General features: G+C 45.4%; 1 protein-coding gene across 1 annotated transcript; it reads right to left on the reverse strand.

The window, feature by feature from the left end:
- Window positions 1-1,747: 1,747 nt before the first annotated feature.
- Window positions 1,748-21,359, reverse strand: LOC106611358 (potassium channel subfamily K member 2). The gene is made up of 8 exons (XM_014211513.3): window positions 21,314-21,359; window positions 20,079-20,298; window positions 19,746-19,836; window positions 14,801-14,918; window positions 13,978-14,138; window positions 10,442-10,628; window positions 9,531-9,670; window positions 1,748-2,538 (listed from the first exon to the last, which is right to left on the reverse strand). The coding sequence occupies exons 1-8, from the start codon at window positions 21,357-21,359 to the stop codon at window positions 2,194-2,196; spliced, it is 1,308 nt and encodes a 435-aa protein (XP_014066988.2). The 3' UTR covers window positions 1,748-2,193.
- Between the last annotated feature and the right edge of the window lie 287 nt (window positions 21,360-21,646).

A 21,646-nucleotide genomic window follows, 5' to 3' on the forward strand; every position in this document is an offset into this window, starting at 1 on the left:
GTATTGTCTGTTCATTCACGTGGTAGAAAAGGACTAAGGCTCCTTCAGTAGAAAAAAACCTGAGCGGTCCGGTTCTGGTTAACAGTCAGGGAAAGGTTCCCTCTTGGAACCCTTTAGAACTCTATAGAACCTAACCATACTCTGACTCAAGGCATAGAGACAAACTCACTAATACTCACTAATATTCCTCATACAGTGAGGGAAAAAAGTATTTGATCCCCTGCTGATTTTGTACATTTGCCCACTGACAAAGAAATGATCAGTCTATAATTTTAATGGTAGATTTATTTGAACAGTGAGAGACAGAATAACAACAAAAAAATCTAGAAAAACGCACGTCAAAAATGTTATAAAAAAATGTTATAAATTGATTTGCATTTTAATGAGGGAAATAAGTATTTGACCCCCTCTCAATCAGAAAGATTTCTGGCTCCCAGGTGTCTTTTATACAGGTAACGAGCTGAGATTAGGAGCACACTCTTAAAGGGAGTGCTCCTAATCTCAGTTTGTTACCTGTATAAAAGACACCTGTCCACAGAAGCAATCAATCAATCAGATTCCAAACTCTCCACCATGGCCAAGACCAAGGAGCTCTCCAAGGATGTCAGGGACAAGATTGTAGACCTACACAAGGCTGGAATGGGCTACAAGACCATCGCCAAGCAGCTTGGTGAGAAGGTGACAACAGTTGGTGCGATTATTCGCAAATGGAAGAAACACAAAAGAACTGTCAATATCCCTCGGCCTGGGGCTCCATGCAAGATCTCACCTCATGGAGTTGCAATGATAATGAGAACAGTGAGGAATCAGCCTAGAACTACATGGCAGCTGGGACCATAGTCACCAAGAAAACAATTGGTAACACACTATGCCGTGAAGGACTGAAATCCTGCAGTGCCCGCAAGGTCCCCCTGCTCAAGAAAGCACATATACATGCCCGTCTGAAGTTTGCCAATGAACATCTGAATGATTCAGAGGACAACTGGGTGAAAGTGTTGTGGTCAGATGAGACCAAAATGGAGCTCTTTGGCATCAACTCAACTCGCCGTGTTTGGAGGAGGAGGAATGCTGCCTATGACCCCAAGAACACCATCCCCACCGTCAAACATGGAGGTGGAAACATTATGCTTTGGGGGTGGTTTTCTGCTAAGGGGACAGGACAACTTCACCGCATCAAAGGGACGATGGACGGGGCCATGTACCGTCAAATCTTGGGTGAGAACCTCCTTCCCTCAGCCAGAGCATTGAAAATGGGTCGTGGATGGGTATTCCAGCATGACAATGACCCAAAACACGCGGCCAAGGCAACAAAGGAGTGGCTCAAGTAGATGCACATTAAGATCCTGGAGTGGCCTAGCCAGTCTCCAAACCTTAATCCCAGAGAAAATCTGTGGAGGGAGCTGAAGGTTCGAGTTGCCAAACATCAGCCTCGAAACCTTAATGACTTGGAGAAGATCTGCAAAGAAGAGTGGGACAAAATCCCTCCTGAGATGTGTGCAAACCTGGTGGCCAACTACAAGAAACGTCTGACCTCTGTGATTGCCAACAAGGGTTTTGCCACCAAGTACTAAGTCATGTTTTGCAGAGGGGTCAAATACTTATTTCCCTCATTAAAATGCAAATCATTTTATAACATTTTTGACATGTGTTTTTCTGGATTTATTTTTTGTTATTCTGTCTCTCACTGTTCAAATAAACCTACCATTAAAATTATAGACTGATCATTTCTTTGTCAGTGGGCAAACGTACAAAATCAGCAGGGGATCAAATACTTTTTTCCCTCACTGTACATCGGCAACATAATAAATTGTATACATAAACTAAGGCTATGTCCTATTTGATACCCAATTTTCTATATAGTGGACTGCTTTTGACCATAACCCTATGAGGTTATGGCCATTAAGTAGAACACTATACAGGGAATAGGATGACAATTCAGATTTGCCCTGACCTTACTCCCCAAACGTGACTCTTCTATTCAGATACATTAAGATCTGTTCACAGTTCACAATTCATGTTGTTATTCGGTTGTAGTTCAAAATCAAAATACTTCATAATTTATTCATAGTGTTATATTGTTATATAGTCCGTCATAAGGGCAGGTGTTTATCAACGACATCATCCAGTTTGTGCTGAAAGATGGCTGCCATTGGTTGTTGTAACCAGGTGGGCGTGGCTTGTGCTGAAGCAGAGTCAGAGGTGAAAGGTTGTGAACTCTACTTGAGGTGTAATAGCAATGTCACCTCTCTTAGGGTCCACCTCCTTCCCATTTAGGAACAGACTTCCATTTTTGGTAACAGGCGGGGATACCGTCTCCTCCCAATCCAATTCATTGGTGAAGTTGACGGACATCTTCCTTTTTGGTGGGGTGAGCTCGGGGTCAGAGTTTAGGCCCAGCTCAGATGACATTTTGCTTTTGATTGATGCGGCTCGCTGGAACTTGTCGTAGACCTCGACGCTGAGGCGACGCCTAGTCTCCTTGAACTCTGCCGAGACGTTAGCCGTCCACTCTGCTGCGTGAGCCCTGATCTCCCCTACCTAGAGGGAGAGACATAAGGGAGAGGGTGGAGAGGAGGGGGAGAGATAAGGGGAAAAGGAGGGGGGAGAGATGAGGGGGAAAGGAGAGGGAGAGGGGGGAGAGATGAAGGGGAAAGGAGAGGGAGAGGAAGGGAAGAGATGATGGGGGAGAGGAGGGGGAGAGATGAGGGGGAGAGGAGGGGGGAGAGAGAGAGAGAGAGAGAGAGAGAATCGAACCCAGGGTTGTGGGTTCGATTCCCACGGGGGGCCAGCACAGGAAAAATTATGAAATTAAATGTATGCATTCACTACTGTAAGTCACTCTGGATAAGAGCGTCTGCTAAATGACTAAAAATGTACATGTAAAATGAGATGAGGGGGAGAGGAGGGGGGACAGAGAGAGAGAGAGGCGGGCGAGAGAGAGAAATGCTGTGTGAGACTGTGCTGTTCTCATCATATCCAGGAAGACATGTGAAAAAGATGAAGCTGTAGTTGATAACAGACGTTTTAAGGGCTCCTGTTCTGCTACTTTTTTTTAACATAATGTCTCCGGCATCATTTCCTATGACCGAAAATGGCTTCTGGACATCAGAACAGCGACCACTAACCTTGATTTGGATTCAAATGTCTACTTCAACGAGTCGGCAGCTCTGGACGTTCTGCTTACTCCTGACTAGGCCCTAATTATCGGGACTCTAAAGAGGAAGCGTCGGTAAAAAAAAAGGCAGGTGAGGCGACCTCCTAACGAGATTGTGTTGGCGAACAAATATACTGCCATTGCCCTCTGTTCTGTTGGCGAATGTGCAGTCACTGGAGAACAAACTGGATGAACTCAGTTCGAGACTTTCCTATCAACCTGAAGAACTGTATTCTATCTTTCTTGGAGTCTTGGCTGAACAAGGACATGGTTAATATGTATGGAGAATATACGGTGCATTCGTAAAATATTCAGACCCCTTCCCTTTTTCCACATTTCCATGATTCCGTAAGACAGAGTATGTTACAGTCCCTGATGTCTCTCTGGAAGGAGATCCTCGCCCTGAACTCATCTACGTTATTGTTAAGAGACTGAACATTTACTTGGAAGCGGTGGATGGTGTGCACACCTCCTCAGTCGAACTAGAAGTCCACAACGAATACCTCTTCTCCGCTGGCGGTGTCTTGGAGCAGCCTCTGGGCTAAGTTCAATTGCCCTGGGGGGTACGAACAAAGGATCCAATTCGGGAAAGTCGTATTCCTGGTCGTAATGCTGGTTAGTTACCGCTGCTCTGATTTCCAAAAGTTATTCCCTGCTGTATGTAATAACACAAAAAATGTTCTGGGCTAATAATGTAAGAAATAACACACAAAAAATTCTAAATACTGCAAAGTTGCTTAGGAGCTAGAAGCAGAGCTGCCATGTCTGTCAGCACCATCTTACTAGCACAGACTGGGATATGATCCGGGATTCATTCAATAACATTGAGGAGTTTACCACATTAGTCACCAACTTCATTAATAAGTGCATTGACAATGTCCCCCCCCCCACAGTGACCGCACATACATAACCCAATCAGAAGCCATGGATTACAGGCAACTTCTGCCCTGAGCTAAAGACAAGAGCTGCCGTTTTCAGGGAGTGGGACACTAATCCGGAGGCCTATAAGAAATCCCGCTATGGCCTATGACGAGCCATCAAACAGGCAAACTGTCAATCCAGGATTAAGATCGAATCCTACTATGCCAGCTCTGATGCACGTCGGATGTGCCAGGACCTGCAAACTATCACGGATTACAAAGGGAAACCCAACTGCAAGCTACCCAGTGATGTGAGCCTACCAGACGAGCTAAATGCCTTCTATGCTCACTTCAAGGCAGGCAACACTTAACCATGCATGAGAGCGCCAGCTGTTCTGGACGACCGTGTGATCTCGCACTCCATAGCCGATGTGAGTAAGACCTTTAAACAGGTTAACATTCACAATGGAATGGATTACCAGATGCTTACTCAGAGCACGCACTGAACAGTTGGCAAGTGTCTTCACTGTCATTTTCAACCACTCCCTGACCATGTCTGTAATCCCTACATGTTTCAAGCAGACCACCCTAGTCCATGTGCCCAAGAACGCCAAGGTGACCTGGCTAAATGACTATCGCCCTGTAGCACTCACGTCTGTAGCCATGAAATGCTTTGAAAGTCATGGCTCACATCAATACCATCATCCCAGACACCCTGGACCCACTTCAATTCGCATACTGCCCCAACAGATGACAAAATCTATATTGCACTCCACACTGCCCTCTCTGACCTGGATAAGAGAAACACCTATGTGAGAAGGTTTTTAATTGGCTACAGATCAGCGTTCAACACCATAGTCCCCTCCAAGCTCAGAACCCTGGAACTGAACACTCCCCTCTGCAACTGGATCCGGAACTTCCTGACGGTCACCCCCAGATGGTGAGGGTAGGCAACAACACATCCGCCTCGCTGACCTACAACAAGGGGGGCCCCTAAGGGGTGCGTGCTTAGTCCCCTCCTGTACTTCCTGTTCACAAACGACTGTGTGTGGCTGCGCACAACTTCAACACCATCATTAAGTTTGTTGACTTCATGACGGTGGTAGGCCTGATCACCAACGACGATGAGACAGCCTATAGGGAGAAGGTCAGAGACCTGGCTGGACAACAACCTTTCCTTCAGCGTCAGCAAGACAAAGGAGCTGATCGTGGACTACAGGAAACGGAGGGCCGAGCACACCCCCATCCACAGGGCTATAGTGGAGGGTATTGAGAGCTTCAAGTTCCTCGGTGTCCACATGGTCCACAAACACCAACACAATGCCTTATTTTCAGGAGGCTGAAAAGATTTGTCATGGGCCCTCAGATCCTCAAAAAGTTCTACAGCTGCACCATTGAGAGCATCTTGACTAGCTACATCCCTGCTGGGTATGGCAACAGCTTGGCATACGTCCGCAAGGCACTACAGAGGGTAATGCGTATGGCCCAGTACATCACTGGGGCTGTGCTCCCTGCCATCCAGGACCTCTATACCAGGCAGTGTCAGAGGAAGACCCCAGAAATTGTCAAAGACTACCGATGCACCAAGTCTGGAACCAGCAGGACCCTGAACAGCTTCTATCTCCAAGCTATAAGACTGCTAAATAGTGTTGGGTTCTGAGAATATGAAATGTTACTTATTCATGTCACTGATGGAGGGCTAAGTTTGAGGATCTACACCAGTAGTTAAGGGTTGTAGGAGGAAGGTAGATGGTGGGTGCAACTAAGCTTGGAATGTGTTGAGTGCAGGGAAGCGATTACATGTGGCAGGCATTGATAAGGGGAGACGGGTGGAGATCTTACAAACTAACAATGTCACTGAGGGAGAGAGGGTCATGTATAACGTTTACATTATGTCAGGATAGGTTATTGTTAGCCATCAGGGATCTTATGGGAGGAGAAGAGACACAGTCTGTTATCAATAACCATAACAGCCTTGAGTTGGGGAGGAGTGAGCACTTTGGGGTAGAGGTCAGGTCAGATGAAGTGAGGAAGAACAGATATCACTAAGGTTTTGTCTAGCAACAGGGATGCATTGGCTGTGCGGTTGTGGAGGAGGAGACTCAGCCTACTGTTTACTATCTATCCTGTTGCCTAGTCACTTTATCACTACCTATATATACATACAGTATCTACCTAAATGACCTCGTACCCCTGCACATAGACTCGGTACAGGTACCCTGTGTATATAGCCTAGTTATCATTACTCATTGTGTATTTATTCCTTGTGTTATAATTTTTTTACATATTTTTTTTGTATTTTACCCCTCTTTTTCTCCCCAGTTTAAATTTTGTCTCATCGCTGCAACTCCCCAACAGGCTCAGGAGGCAAAGGTCGAGTCATGCGTCCATCCGAAACATGCCCCGCCAAACCGCACTTCTTAACACCCGCCCGCTTAACCCAGAAGCCAGCCGCACCAATGTGTCGGAGGAAAACACCATTCACCTGACGACCGAGGTCAGCCTGCAGGCGCCCGGCCCATCACAAGGAGTCGAGGTCAGCCTGCAGGCGCCCGGCCCATCACAAGGAGTCAAGGTCAGCCTGCAGGCGCCCGGCCCATCACAAGGAGTCGAGGTCAGCCTGCAGGCGCCCGCCAGAAGGAGTCGAGGTCAGCCACAAGGAGTCGAGATCAGCCTGCAGGCGCCCGCCAGAAGGAGTTGAGGTCAGCCACAAGGAGTCGAGATCAGCCTGCAGCCGCCCGGCCCACCACAAGGAGTCGAGGTCAGCCTGCAGGCGCCCGGCCCACCACAAGGAGTCGAGGTCAGCCTGCAGGCGCCCGCCACAAGGAGTCGAGATCAGCCTGCAGGCGCCCAGCCCGCCACAAGGAGTCGAGATCAGCCTGCAGGCGCCCAGCCCGCCACAAGGAGTCGAGATCAGCCTGCAGGCGCCCAGCCCGCCACAAGGAGTCGAGATCAGCCTGCAGGCGCCCAGCCCGCCACAAGGAGTCGAGATCAGCCTGCAGGCGCCCAGCCCGCCACAAGGAGTCGAGGTCAGCCTGCAGGCGCCCGACCCGCCACAAGGAGTCGAGGTCAGCCTGCAGGCGCCCGCCACAAGGAGTCGAGATCAGCCTGCAGGCGCCCGGCCCGCCACAAGGAGTCGAGGTCAGCCTGCAGGCGCCCGGCCCGCCACAAGGAGTCGAGGTCAGCCTGCAGCCGCCCTGCCCACCACAAGGAGTTGCTAGAGCACTATGAGCAAAGTAAAGCCCCCCCGGCCAAACCCTCCCCTAACACTGGGCCAATTGTGCGCCACCCTATGGGACTCCCGATCACGGCCTATCGTGATACAGCTCGGGATTGAACCCGGGTCTGTAGTGACGCCTCTAGCACTGCAATACAGTGCCTTAGACCACTGAACCACTTGTGAGGTCCTCTATTATTTCTCAAGTTTTCTCTCTGCATTGTTGGGAAGGCCCACAAGTAAGCATTTCACTGTTAGCATGTGACAAATAAAAATCTTATTTAAATTTGATTTGACCTCAATTACTGTACATGCATGTTCTATTAAAGCTGCGCTGGAATCACACACAACTGTACTGACTGCATGGGGTAAATGTTGACTGCATGTTGGACATGTCACGCTGCACACACACACACACACACACACACACACACACACACACACCATTATCAAAACGTGTAATATCTTCTTTGGTTTAGTTGTTGTCAAACATAGAGGAGAGTTATTGATAAAGTATTGATTGATTGATATATTGATATACAGTATATACCGTATATTGTATAATATACTCAGGGCGAACAAGACTTGAAAAAGAGAGATGAGGGATCGCTGGACTAGCAAGCTGCAGACAGGGCTGCAAGGCTCAAAGAACGTTTCAGGATAAGATGTAAATGTGATTGGCCTAATCAGATCTCTAGTGTAGTTCCTCTTTGCTGAGCTGGCGCAGGGGCTTGCTCTGCCTTGCAGTTTAAATACAGTTCTTCACATGTAAGGAAGAGAGGGGGATGGGAGGAATAGGGGGAAAGAGATATAAACAGGAGAGGAGTAGGAGGAATGGAAGACACAGATATAAACAGGAGAGGAATAGGAGGACTGGGGGAAAGAGATATAAACAGGAGAGGAATAGGAGGACTGGGGGAAAGAGATATAAACAGGAGAGGAGTAGGAGGAATGGGGGGAAGAGATATAAACAGGAGATGAATGGGGGAAAGAGATATAAACAGGAGAGGAATAGGAGGACTGGAAGACACAGATATAAACAGGAGAGGAATAGGAGGACTGGGGGAAAGAGATATAAACAGGAGAGGAATAGGAGGAATGGGGGAAAGAGATATAAACAGGAGAGGAATAGGAGGACTGGGGGGAAAGAGATATAAACAGGAGAGGAATAGGAGGACTGGGGGGAAAGAGATATAAACAGGAGAGGAATAGGAGGACTGGGGGGAAAGAGATATAAACAGGAGAGGAATAGGAGGAATGGGGGAAAGAGATAAAAACAGGAGAGGAGGTGTGGGAGCGGTGGTTTGGGTGGTGTTCACTCAGAGAGCTGTTTAAGTGTAGAAGGTCTGTTATTCTAATCTATTGTACAGTCACTGTTTGAGTTTGGGTGGTAACTATCACAGTATACTGTATGGTCTACTCTATCACTGTTGTGTTGCATTACTGGTGCCTCTCTGGTTCTTAATGAGATAATAAGACCAGAGCCCATTAGATTGTAGAGTGAGACAAGAGAGGAGAAAGTGACACTTATTAACTTGATACACTTACATTCTCTCTCACTCTGTCTCTCTCTCTCTGTGTTTCTCTCTCGCTCTCTGTCTTTCTCTCTCTCTCTCTTCTGTCTCTCTCTGTCGCTCTCTCTCGCCCTCCTCCCCTTTTCTCTACCCCCTCTCTCTCTCTTTGTCTCTCTCTCTTCTGTCTCTCACTCTGTCTTTCTCTCTTTCTCTCTCTTCCTCCTCCTCCCCCCCTCTCTCTTCCCCCTGTCTCTCTCTCTCTCTCTATTCCTCCTCCCCTCTCTCTTCCTCTCTCTCCCTCTCTCTTCTTCCCTCTCTCTATATATCTGTCTCTCTCTTCCTCCTCCCCTCTCTCTCTTCCTCTCTCTATATATCTCTTCTTTCTCTCTCTCTCTCTTCCTCCTCCCCTCTCTCTCTCTCTCTCTTCCCCTCTCTCTATATATATATCGGTCTCTCTCTTCTTTCTCTCTCTCTCTCTTCCTCCTCCCCATATGTTGGGTTGTTGTGTGGAGAGTGTCCCTGGAAAGGCTCACAGCAATCAGAAGATATACTATAGATAGTTGATTAGAAGGAATAATGGTTACCCAGGGGGCAGAAGTTTGTAGTATGTATGTAATGTGAATTCTATGCTATTCTCTGTGTGTGTGTGTGTGTGTCTGTGTGTGTGTCTGTGTGTGTGTGTGTGTGTGTGTGTGTGTGTGTGTGTGTGTGTGTGTGTGTGTGTGTGTGTGTGTGTGTGTGTGTGTCAGAGAGAGAGAGAGAAAGAAAGAGAGTGAGATACGTACCTCTTCTTTGGTCTTCTTAGAGATGACTCTGAGCCAGTCTCCTATCATGCTGAGAACAGCAGCGAAGTACGCCAGTCCCACCAGGATCCAGAACCACACCACAGGCTTGTAGTAGTCCAGATACTCTATCTCTGAACCACCTGGAGAGGACACACACACACACGAACGCACACACACACACGAACGCACACACACACACACGAACGCACACACACACACACACACACACACACACCACACACACACACACACACACACACACATGCACGCACACACAAACACGTACACACACACATATACGCACACACAGAAACACACACAGAAACACACACACACATTAGGTATTGTAACCTGACCCCTTATTTTCTCTCTCTATCTCTCCGGATGACCAGCTCCTTGTTCTAGTTCTGAGCAGTACATTCTATATGATAGTGCCCTATCTTAATTTGACCCTGCTTCTCACAGCAGGAAAATAATCCTGCAGCAACAGGAAATGTGAATTATTATGTGGATTATATTTCATGGACATTTTTTGTAGGGGTTGATACATTTTTCGTCACAGCTTTGAGTACACTACAATTTGCATTCCTGCTGTTGTGATCAAATGAAAATAGCAGATCTGTATGTTCTGTTCACTTTCCCTGAGTGATTGGTTAACGTGTGACCGAGACTGATAGCTGCACCTCACTCTAGGATTCAATCATCTCTTCTATACTCTAACTCACTTCATGCGACTGCTGCGACCTTTAACTAGTCTTTAAAAGAGATTTTCCTCTTAATGAGACAAACCTGTATAAATAAAGGTTAAATGAAAAAGTGTGTTCGTGTGAGCGTACGAACGTGTACTTAAGCATACGCATTTAAAGTTAGGACTTGGCCTGTATCGAATTATTACCTTCGTAAACATTTACCTGCGACAAAGTCCCCGAAACCAATGGTTGTCAAGGTGATGACTACAAAGTAGAGGGACTCCAGGGCACTCCAGCCCTCAATGTGTTTAAAGATGGCCGCCGGCAGCGCCACGAAGAGCAGACAGCCGAACAGGATGAAGAGAACGGTGGAGATGACACGAATCTTGGTCTGACTAACATCCCACTGCTACAGAGAGAGGGGGGAGGGAGGGAGATAGATTATTAATCTTATCTAACCATTATTCCAGCTAAGTTGACACCACATTTCTCATGTACAGCAATGACCTTAGGAAGAGTTGCAGAGTTAGCCAACTGGAGTCTGGGGATGATTAGGAGGTGGCCACGAGGGATGGTATGATTGGCAGATAGGGGCTACAATATTCTGGCTGGAAACACCCCTCTTCCAGTTATTCCTGGCAATACTAAAGTGCTGTGGTGTCAAACTCATTTTGCCCCACGGGCCGCATTTGAAAATTGTCTGTCATTTTGGAATTTTCTTTCTAGCTTTCATTTCCTGTACTAATGTGTTATCATTTACACACTGTGTCATGTTCCCTTTGTTTTAGTATGCTGCCTCCATAAAATAAAAAAAATCCTTGAAAGAATAATTATTCTCCTCCTTGACTATACATTTTCGTCAATTCTTACTTTCGCCACTAGATGGCGATCAGACAATTTCTGGGGGTTTCTACTCCCTAAGTTGTTGACTGTTTTTGTGTTTGCCAGTTAGCTAGCAGTGCTCCGCTGTTAGCAGCCAATGGCTAGTCGTTTCTTACTGCTGATAAGAATGAATGATTTACATAATTTTTTCCAGTCATTACTGAATTATTTAATGTAACAAATCAAACATTAAACCTCGTAAACAATTAATTTAGACCAGTGGTCACCAACCAGTCGGTTGATCGTGAAAGGTATTTTTAGTCGATCGCCAAACATTTCTGTATAAAAAACAACGATAAAGGCTAAGTCTGGAGGTACAAACTGTGCCTTCCCGGCGGGCCCGGAGAGCAAATCAAGTGCACTATAGGCCTGCCGCTGGCCAATCAGATGGCTCAGATGACTGTGTCTGCAGTATCGTAGCTGTGAGATTTCTAATCGTGAGATTTCTAAAGGTTTAAAACCCCGACTAGAGAGAGACTGTCAACGAATACAGCAAAGAGCTGCTGTTTTTATGAGTGAGTTTAAGTTCTTACTCAGCACTGTCAACACTTTGTATTCAACACTTTAATAGGCTATTAAAATGCACATTCTCCCTACTTCCACTCAGCGCTACAACCAACACTGCAGCATTAATGAATGATAGGAAAGTGTATCTATAGGCTTGTGTTGTTATTATTAGCTGCTTGGGTCTTTTTTAATATCCAGGAATATTTGACTTTCTCTGTTCATAGGAGTAACAACATGAATTTGTGCATGAGGCATGAATTAATACAGTGCGACTTGAGTGTCGCTATCAGTTGGAAGACAGTGTCCCTTTTTGGTCAGTGTCAGCTGAGACTGACCATCAGATGCAGACACCATCAGCCCAGTAAATGATTTAAATGTATGCTCACTCAGCTGAGCCTCACAAGTAATACAACAACCGTTGTGATCACATAACATACCTCCCCAAAAAAATATTAGATTTTTTTTTTAATGGTCCAAACAACAATGCATTGGCAGGGCAATTCAAGCAAATTCAATATACACTAATAATGTATTATACCGTACTGAACAAACCTCATTGCTTCAGTACTGTTTTTAATAGGTTCATGTTGCATAGGCTTTGGTTTTTAAGCAAATTTATAAACACATTTTTAAACAAATTTGAGTTTCTTCAAAGTAGCCACATTTTGCCTTGATGACAGCTTTGCACACCCTTGGCATTCTCTCAACCAGCTTCACCTGGAATGTTTTTCTAATAGTCTTGAAGGAGTTCCTAAATATGCTGAGCACTTGTTGGCTGCTTTTCCTTAACTCTGCTATCCAGCTCATCCCAAACCATCTCAATTGGATTGAGGTCGGGTGATTGTGGAGGCCAGGTCATCTGATGCAGCACTCCATCACTCTCCTTCTTGGTCAAATAGTACTTACACAGTCTGGAGGTGTGTTGGGTCATTGTCCTGTTGAAAAACAAATGATAGTCCTACTAAGCGCCAACCAGATGGGATGACGTATCGCTGCAGAATGCTGTGGAAGCCATGCTGGTTAAGTGTGCCTTGAATTCTAAATAAATCACTGACAGTGTCACCAGTAAAGCACCCCCACACCATCACACCACCTCCTCCATGCTTCATGGTGGGAACCACACAGCGTCTCACCTACTCAGCGTCTCACAAAGACACGTCGGTTGCAACCAAAAATCTCAAATTTGGACTCATCAGACCAAAGGCCAGATTTCCACTGGTCTAATGTCCATTGTTCGTGTTTCTTGGCCCAAGCAAGTCTCTTCTTCTTATTGGTGTACTTTAGTAGTGGTTTCTTTGCAGCAATTCGACCATGCAGGCCTAATTCACACAATCTCCTCTGAACAATTGATGTTGAGATGTGTCTGTTACTTGATCTCTGTGAAGCATTTATTTGGGCTGCAATTTCAGAGGCTGGTAACTCTAATAAACTTATCCTCTGCAGCAGAGGTAACTCCGGGTCTTCCTTTCCTGTGGCGGTCCTCATGAGAGCCAGTTTCATCATAGCGCTTGATAGTTTTTGCGACTGCACTTGAAGAAACTTTCAAAGTTCTTGAAATTCTCCGGATTGACTGACATTCATGTCTTAACGTAATGATAGACTGTCGTTTCTCTTTGCTTATTTGAGCTGTTGTTGTCATAATATTGACTTGGTCTTTTACCAAATAGGGCTATCTCCTGTATACCACCCCTATCTTGTCACAACACAACTGATTGGCTCTAACGCATTAAGAAGGAAAGAAATTCCACAAATTGAAATGCATTCCAGGTGACTACCTCATGAAGCCGGTTGAGAGAATGCCAAGAGTGTGCAAAGCTGTCATCAAGGCAAAGGGTGGCTACTTTGAAGAATTTTAAAATATACAATATATTTTGATTTGTTTAACACTAGTTTGGTTACTACATGATTCCAGATGTGTTATTTCATACTTTTGATGTCTTCAATATTATTCTACAATGTAGAAAATAGTAAAAATAAAGAAAAACCCTTGAATGAATAGGTGTGTCCAAACGTTTGACTGGTACTGTATATATATAATAATAAGAATTATGATACATTTTTTGTTGTTGTTGTGATATATATTTTTTTGCTCAAACCACCCGCAGACTGGATTGGAAGCCTGGTGGGCCATATGTTTGACACTGCTGTTGCTAACTGTAATGAAGTAATGGATAGTCCTTTCAAAACCTCCATCTGGGATACGACTGATAGACAGGCCTCTACTCTCCTGGGATAGAGAAGTAATTAAGATTGGCCATACACACACACACACGCACACACACACATACACACACACACACACACACACACACACACACACACACACACACACACATACACACACATACACATCCTCTACATGGACTCACCACAAACATCTTCTCAACCCTGGCGGTGGCCTTCCCAAAGATGGTTCCCAGTTGGTCTCCTACTCCAGCCAGCAGGAAGCCAAACAGAGGGATCCCCAAAATGGCATAGATGATACAGAAGATACGCCCTCCCTCCGTATGGGGGGAAATGTTCCCAAATCCTGGAGAGACAGAAGAAATGAGGCATCTTTAAAAGACTGTGCAGCTGAAATATTGTATCTATGTTCTACTTCCTTGTTATTCTACTAGTTATTTGATTGTTTAGTTCTTTGTCACTTAAATGTTTTCTTCAACCCTAATGCAGTAATTCTGTCTGGAAATGAAATCACTCATTCTATTGCAGCATTGCTTCCTTTGGGAACAAGTGAATGTAATTTCCCTTTATTAGGAGGAAGACAAGGCAATAATAATATTCATTAGCTACAGCGGTCTATGTGCTAGGTTTACACTATTCACCCGCTTTCTCTTTTGTCTATCTCTTTCCTTTGCTTTCTTCCCTGTGTCCTTAGGGTGGGTCACCAACCAATTAGTCCTAAACTTTAAGCAGCTCTCCACCTCTCCCTACCTCTCTCTCCCTCCATCCCTCCACCTCTTGTTAGAGGCCCCACCCAGGCTTTTGAAGTGCAACTAAATCCCAGGTCCTTGGGGAGTGAAGGGAGAACAGAGAGATAATAGGAAGGATAGAATCATGAAGATTGATTTACAGAAGAACGTTGTAATGACGACTGCACTGAGAGGGTAAATGAGATGTTGGACACACGCACACGAGCACACGCCCCCCCCCCACACACACACACACACACACACACACACACACCCTTACCGATGGTAGTGATGACGGTTCCAGCGAAGAAGAAGGAGGAGCTTAGGTCCCAGAGGCTGCTGTGATTGGTCAGAGTCCCGGCTGGGTTCACCCCTGAACGGATCGCTGACACCACTTGCTGTGGATGAAACACACACATAGACCATGTCTGAATACCTGTACTTAGTTCTAAATAGTAGGTTGACTGGGTACACAGAAATACAGTTGAAGTCAGAAGTTTACATACACTTAGGTTGGAGTCATTAAAACTCGTTTTTCATCCACTCCACAAATTTCTTGTTAACAAACTATAGTTTTGGCAAGTTGGTTAGGACATCTACTTTGTGCATGGCACAAGTAATTTTTCCAACAATTGTTTACAGACAGATTATTTCACTTATAATTCACTGTATCACAATTCCAGTGGGTCAGAAGTTTACATACACTATACAGAGCTTGGAAAAGGGCTTTAGAAGCTTCTGATTGGAAAATTGACATCATTTGAGTCAATTGGAGGTGTACCCGTGGATGTATTTCAAGGCCTACCTTCAAACTCAGTGCCTCTTTGCTTGACATCATGGGAAAATCAAAAGAAATCAGACAAGACCTCAGAAAAAAATGGTAGACCTCCACAAGTCTGGCTCATCCTTGGGAGTAATGTCCAAATGCCTGAAGGTACCACGTTCATCTGTACAAACAATAGTATGCAAGTATAAACAACATGGGACCACCCAGCCGTCAAACCGCTCAGGAAGGAGACGTGTTCTGTCTCCTAGAGATGAACTTACTTTGGTGCAAAAACTGCAAAAACTGCAAATCAATCCCAGAACAACAGCAAAGGACCTTGTGAAGATGCTGGACAAAACAGTTACAAAAGTATCTATATCCAGAGTAAAATGAGTTCTATATTGGCATAACCTGAAAGGCCGCTCAGCAAGGAAGAAGCCACTGCTCCATAACCACCATAAAAAAGCCAGACTACGGTTTTCAACTGCACATGGGGACAAAGATTGTACTTTTTGGAGAAAATGTCCTCTGGTCTAATGAAACAAAAATAGAACTGTTTGGCCATAATGACCATCGTTATGTTTGGAGGAAAAAGGGGGAGGCTTGCAAGCCGAAGAACACCATCCCAACCATGAAGCACGGGGGTGGCAGCATCATGTTGTGGGGGTGCTTTGCTGCAGGAGAGACTGGTGCACTTCATAAAATAGATGGCATCATAGGGACGGAAAATTATGTGGATATATTGAAGCAACATCTCAAGACATCAGTCAGGAAGTTAAAGCTTGGTCACAAATGGATCTTCCAAATGGACAATGACCCCAAGCATACTTCCAAAGTTGTGGCAAAATGGCTTAAGGACATTAAAGACAAGGTATTGGAGTGGCCATCACAAAGTCCTGACCTCAATCCTATAGAAAACTTGTGGGCAAAACTGAAAAAGCGTGTGTGAGCAAGGAGGCCTACAAACCATACTCAATTACACCAGCTCTGTCAGGAGGAATGGGCCAAAATTCACCCAACTTATTGTGGGAAGCTTGTGGAAAGCTACCTGAAATGTTTGACCCAAGTTAAACAATTTAAAGGCAATGCTACCAAATACTAATTGAGTGTATTTAAACTTCTGACCCACTGGGAATGTGATGAAAGAAATAAAAGCTGAAATATATCATTTTCTCTACTATTATTCTGACATTTCACATTCTTAAAATAAACTGGTAATCCTAACTGATTTTTACTAGGATTAAATGTCAGGAATTGTGAAAAACTGAGTTTAAATGTATTTGGCTAAGGTGTATGTAAACTTCAAACGTCAACTGTATGTTTCGTAGTATGTACAATTTCAAAATTCTAATATGCTTTATGTTGGTGCTGACATCTTCAGGACAGGAATACCGGTTTACTTAACGGAGGAATAAACACACATGTTCATCATTGGTGTTTCAACCAGAACGGGGGAAAATGCACTTTATTTATTTTCGCACATGCGCAGTCATACATCTCTCATAGGGCATGACTGTACCAGTGTAAGAACACAATTCAACAACATATTAGTCCACATGCCAACACCCCCACTTGCTCTTATACTGTACAAGTCGTATTCAACCTAACTTTATCAACACATTTAGCTTACAGTTATTCATCTCACAAATGTCAGTTTATATTCCAAACATGTAACCCAAGAATTTTGTGCCATGTGTGAATATCATAGCACCCATGACATCCATCATCATTTTCATCACTTACAGTGTTAAGATAGTAAAGTCTATCGTACTCCTTGATGTCAAAAGTGGTACCGTTCTTGTGGATGAGCTTGTTACACCCCTGTCGAAAGTTGACTGAAGCTCCGTTGGCTGTCGCTGCTTTAACAGAGAAAATGTCCTGTGGAAACGACGGCACGTACAGCGCCTTCGTCAGCGTTGTTTTTACCCGACGACCCGTGTTGTCTCTCAGGTAAACCTCCGCTGCACCTCTCCTCTCCGCGACACCATTCGTTCTTGTTCCGTCAGCCAGCTCCACGGAATGTTTTTCCGGTTTGAAAGTCTCGTCAAACTCCTTAAACTTCCCGATGTCCGTGACTATATGTGACGTTGCTCCCGTATCAACCATCAGCCCTTTCTGTTTCAGTCCACTAACCTGACAGTCACTTATTCTGAATGCAAATGTGTGGCTTTCAGCATCTGTTGCTTGTTTCACATTGTCTCTTCTTTTTCGTCTGCAATTTGCGTCAGTATGAGTGGATCTCTTGCAAAAACTACACCACTGTCTCCGTTCTTTGCGCTCTCCAGTAACGGTACATTCCCGGGCCTTGTGCCCTTTCTGGCCACAGTTGAAGCAGGTTATCTCGGTCCCTTTATCTCTCCCTCTTGGCCAGCTAACTTTAATGTTACTTGCCTTCATCACGTTGTCGTCAGTGGAAATGGCGCTAAACTTCTCGGTGCTTTCATAGCTCCTCAACTTGGTTTTGAACTTGCCAAAAGTTGTCGGCTCGTCACTCTGCGTAATGTGGATGGCAAACGGCTTAAATGATTCGGGCAAACCTTTCAGAATCATTGCAATCAACAGCCCATCACTTAAAGTCTCTTCAGCATTTCTCAGTGCTGTAATAGCCGTCTCAGCACGAATGATATAGTCCGTAACACTTTCGTCAGCGGCTTTCTGAAGAGAAGTTAGTTCAGTGTAGAGGCTAATCACACGTGGCTTCCCTTTACCTGCATAATGTTCCCTCAATATCTTTAACGCTTTTCTCCCATCATCTGCTGCTTCTCTCATTATCAGGGAAAGACTTTTATCATCCAAAACCTGTATCAATTCGGCGTAGGCTTCTTCATTTTTCTCTCCGTCTTCTTCATCTTCATCCACGCTCAATATGGCGGCCTTTAGCCCAAGCAAACGCAAGTGCCCCCACCCCCAAACCACACCCGGAACTACCCGCCCGTTTACTTAACGGAGGAATAAACACACATGTTCATCATTGGTGTTTCAACCAGAACGGGGGAAAATGCACTTTATTTATTTTCGCACATGCGCAGTCATACATCTCTCATAGGGCATGACTGTACCAGTGTAAGAACACAATTCAACAACATATTAGTCCACATGCCAACACTTTAAATGCCCAGATACTCATTTCAGTCGAATTTGCTACATGCTAATGAGGAAGAGAATCCTCTTATCAGACCCATGTGTGTATGATAATCACCTGAGAGACGCACCATACCAAAATGAACAAAGGGCGGGAAACAAACACATCAGAAACAGAACCCAGACAGCTGGGGGCTGGAGAAGTGGTGGGACATCAGAAACACTCAAGCATAGCCAGTAACAGCTAGTTACAGCAGCAACAGAAATGGCAGCAAGAGACACCAGCGTATGCGTGCGCATTACATCCGGCATCGAGGAAGCATGTGTAGAACCGGTCAACTTAAATAGGCCGCATGGAAGTAGAGTGTGTATCCAAATGGTGCAATATCTGCTGATGTGATCAGCCGAGGCCACCATACTCGGGTTTCCCTTCGGTACTTGCTTCGCTTTATACATTTTTATTAAACAGTATGTTCTAAATATCTGTAGTACGATTAGTACACACTATGTACTTGTAATAAGTACTTGGAAAGACAGATTTCGGACATGGCCATACACACACACACACACACACACACACACACACACACACACACACACACACACACACACACACACACACACACACACACACACACACACACACACACACACACACACGACTTCAGTATTTTGTCCTGGTTCTTGCCTGTTCTTTAACGAGTAGACCAATATCTAGACAAGAGGTTTTCAACAGCAGAAGAAAACAGTAAAACCTGTGTGTTGTGATGGTCTAATGGCTCTACTGGACATAAGCAGAGAAGGGAGGACCAAATGACTGCTGGTTGCTTTATGTCACCTCTGTCAGACTGTGAGAAGAGTTAAAGCTGAGAACAACCTCGCCTCTGTCTAAGAGGAACTCTGACTCATCCTTGTGGCACACTGGTAGTTCCTATCTCATTATAACATTGAATAGATTGGTAGTGCAGCTGTTCGACCCTGTGTGCCCCAGTCTCATTAATGGGATGACCAGGGAGTAGGCTCATTCCCTGACCAATTCAGCCTGCCACCATGTACAGTACATCTGTTACCACGGTCAGTGAGGTCACTCCAAGACCCAGAGTGGTTTTTAGTCCTTTTTAATCAACTTATTTATTTCCTGAAGCCACACTGTTACATCAGTGTGTGTTAAAACGTTAACATTTTGGAATTCACCACGCAAATCAGCACCAACGGCAGCAGAGAGACATTCTCAGTGAGTCACTCTGGCAATTAACATGATAACACACACACACACACACACACACACACACACACACACACACACACACACACACACACACACACACACACACACGGACACACACACGGACACACACACAAGCAGTAACAATGGTACCTTGACCAGTTCCTCCAGTTGGCTGTGGTTTACACAGGAGTGTGTAGAGAGGAAGTCTAGTTTCTGAGTCAGGATGGCCAGGCGCTGAGCACTGGAGAGAGAGAGAGGAGGAAGACAGGGTTACAAAGAGATAAAGGAGGGATAGAGAGAGAGAGTGAGAGAGAGAGAGAGAGAGAGAAAGGAGGAAGACAGGGTTACAAAGAGATAAAGGAGGGATGGAGAGAGAGAGAGAGAGAGAGAGCGATTGTGTGCAGGGAGAAGGAGCGATATATACGAGAAAGAGGGAGAGAGATGGAGAGAGAGAGCGAGAGAGAGAGAGAGAATGATAAATACCTCTCATGGGGTTGTTCTAGGGCCTTGAAGACGGCAGCTCCGACAACCAGGTAGAGAACTACCAGGAGGAAAATGGCCGACACTGTCTTCCACTTCATCACCGTGGCGATGGCCTTACACTCCTCTGTAGGGCTCAGTGTGATTGACTTGGCGGAGAAGGAGCGGCGGGGCTTGCTGCTGTGAGTGGCGGATTTGGGGTCCACTAGGTCAGGTGCTGCCACTATTTGGGGGACGGGGAGAAGAGATTATTAGTTGATTGATAGTGTATTTTAAAGTATCTTCTTTCATTTCCTGTCAACAAACTCAGATAGATCATACTTTAAATGAAGTTTCATTGATATGACATCTTCAAAACCATGCCTTAAAGGGAAGTAGAAATTAGACGGAGCCCATGTGTGTCCATGCTGTGCTGTGGCTGGTGAGTAATTCTTGTGTGTGTTTTCTCTATGCTTCTGTGTTGTATAGGTCTGACACGTGCTCTTCTGCAGAATGAAAACACATTGGCTGTTTGTTTAGGAAATGTACCAATAAATACTGTTGTGTGAGACACGGCCGTCGAGCAGCCGGGCTCCTAAACTGTTGTGGCAATGTGAATCACATACATCTACTATTCTGCAGCTTTCACCCATATGTGTATATGTGTGTGTGTGTGTGTGTGTGTGTGTGTGTGTGTGTGTGTGTGTGTGTGTGTGTGTGTGTGTGTGTGTGTGTGTGTGTGTGTGGTTAGTAAGTAAGTGAGTGCTATTAGCCTTAATTTGAGAAATGTACCAATAAATAATGTTGTGTGAGACATGGCCGGGCTCTTAAACTGCTGCGGCAACGTATATCACACACAGGAAACAGGGGGCGGAGCACGCCCCCATCTGCATCGACTGGGCTGTAGTGGAGAGGGTCAAAAGTTCCTCGGTGTGCACATCACAGAGGACCTGACATGGACCCATCACACCAGCACTGTGGTGAAGAAGGCGCAACAGTGCCACTTCAAACTCAGTCGACTGAAGAAATTTGGCACGGTCATTAAGAACTTCTATAGATGCACCATTGAGAGAATCCTGTCTGGCTGCATCAACGCCTGGTTTGGCAACTGCACCGCCCTCAACTGCAAGGCTCTGCAGAGGGTGGTGCGGACGGGACAATACATCACTCGGGGTGAGCTCCCTGCCCTCCAGGTCATTTACACCGGAAGATCGTCAAAGACTCCAGTCACCCGAGCCACGGACTGTTCACTCTGTTACCATCTGGCAGACGGGGTTCCCGGAGCATCGGGTCTCGGACCAACATGCTCTGAGACAGCTTCTACCACCAGGCCAACAGACTGCTGAGCTGCTAACCCTAGCTGTCTACCTGCTCAGACCTGTACCTTAGAGATTATTTACATTGACTGTCCAAACATCCATACCTTACACACAGGGGTTAATTATTATTATTTGACCCTGCTGGTCATCTATGAACATTTGAACATCTTGGCCATGTTCTGTTATAATCTCCACCCGGCACAGACAGAAGAGGACTGGCCACCCCTCATAGCCTGGTTCCTCTCTAGGTTTCTTCCTAGGTCCTGGCCTTTC

This window comes from Salmo salar, chromosome 09 (assembly GCF_965601325.2).
Source record: "Salmo salar chromosome 09, fSalSal1, whole genome shotgun sequence".
NCBI lineage: Eukaryota > Metazoa > Chordata > Actinopteri > Salmoniformes > Salmonidae > Salmo > Salmo salar.

What these genes read in the sequence shown, in the direction of transcription:
- LOC106611358 (XM_014211513.3), bottom strand. Translation starts at nt 21,359, where the DNA reads ATGTTGGTCCGAGACCCGATGCTCCGGGAACCCCGTCTGCCAGATG. An exon ending in GGGTTGAGAAGATGTTTGTG is followed by an intron (nt 10,629 to 13,977) that starts GTGAGTCCATGT and finishes CTCTCTCTGTAG; the next exon opens with CAGTGGGATGTTAGTCAGAC. An exon ending in CTAAGAAGACCAAAGAAGAG is followed by an intron (nt 2,539 to 9,530) that starts GTACGTATCTCA and finishes CTCTCCCTCTAG; the next exon opens with GTAGGGGAGATCAGGGCTCA.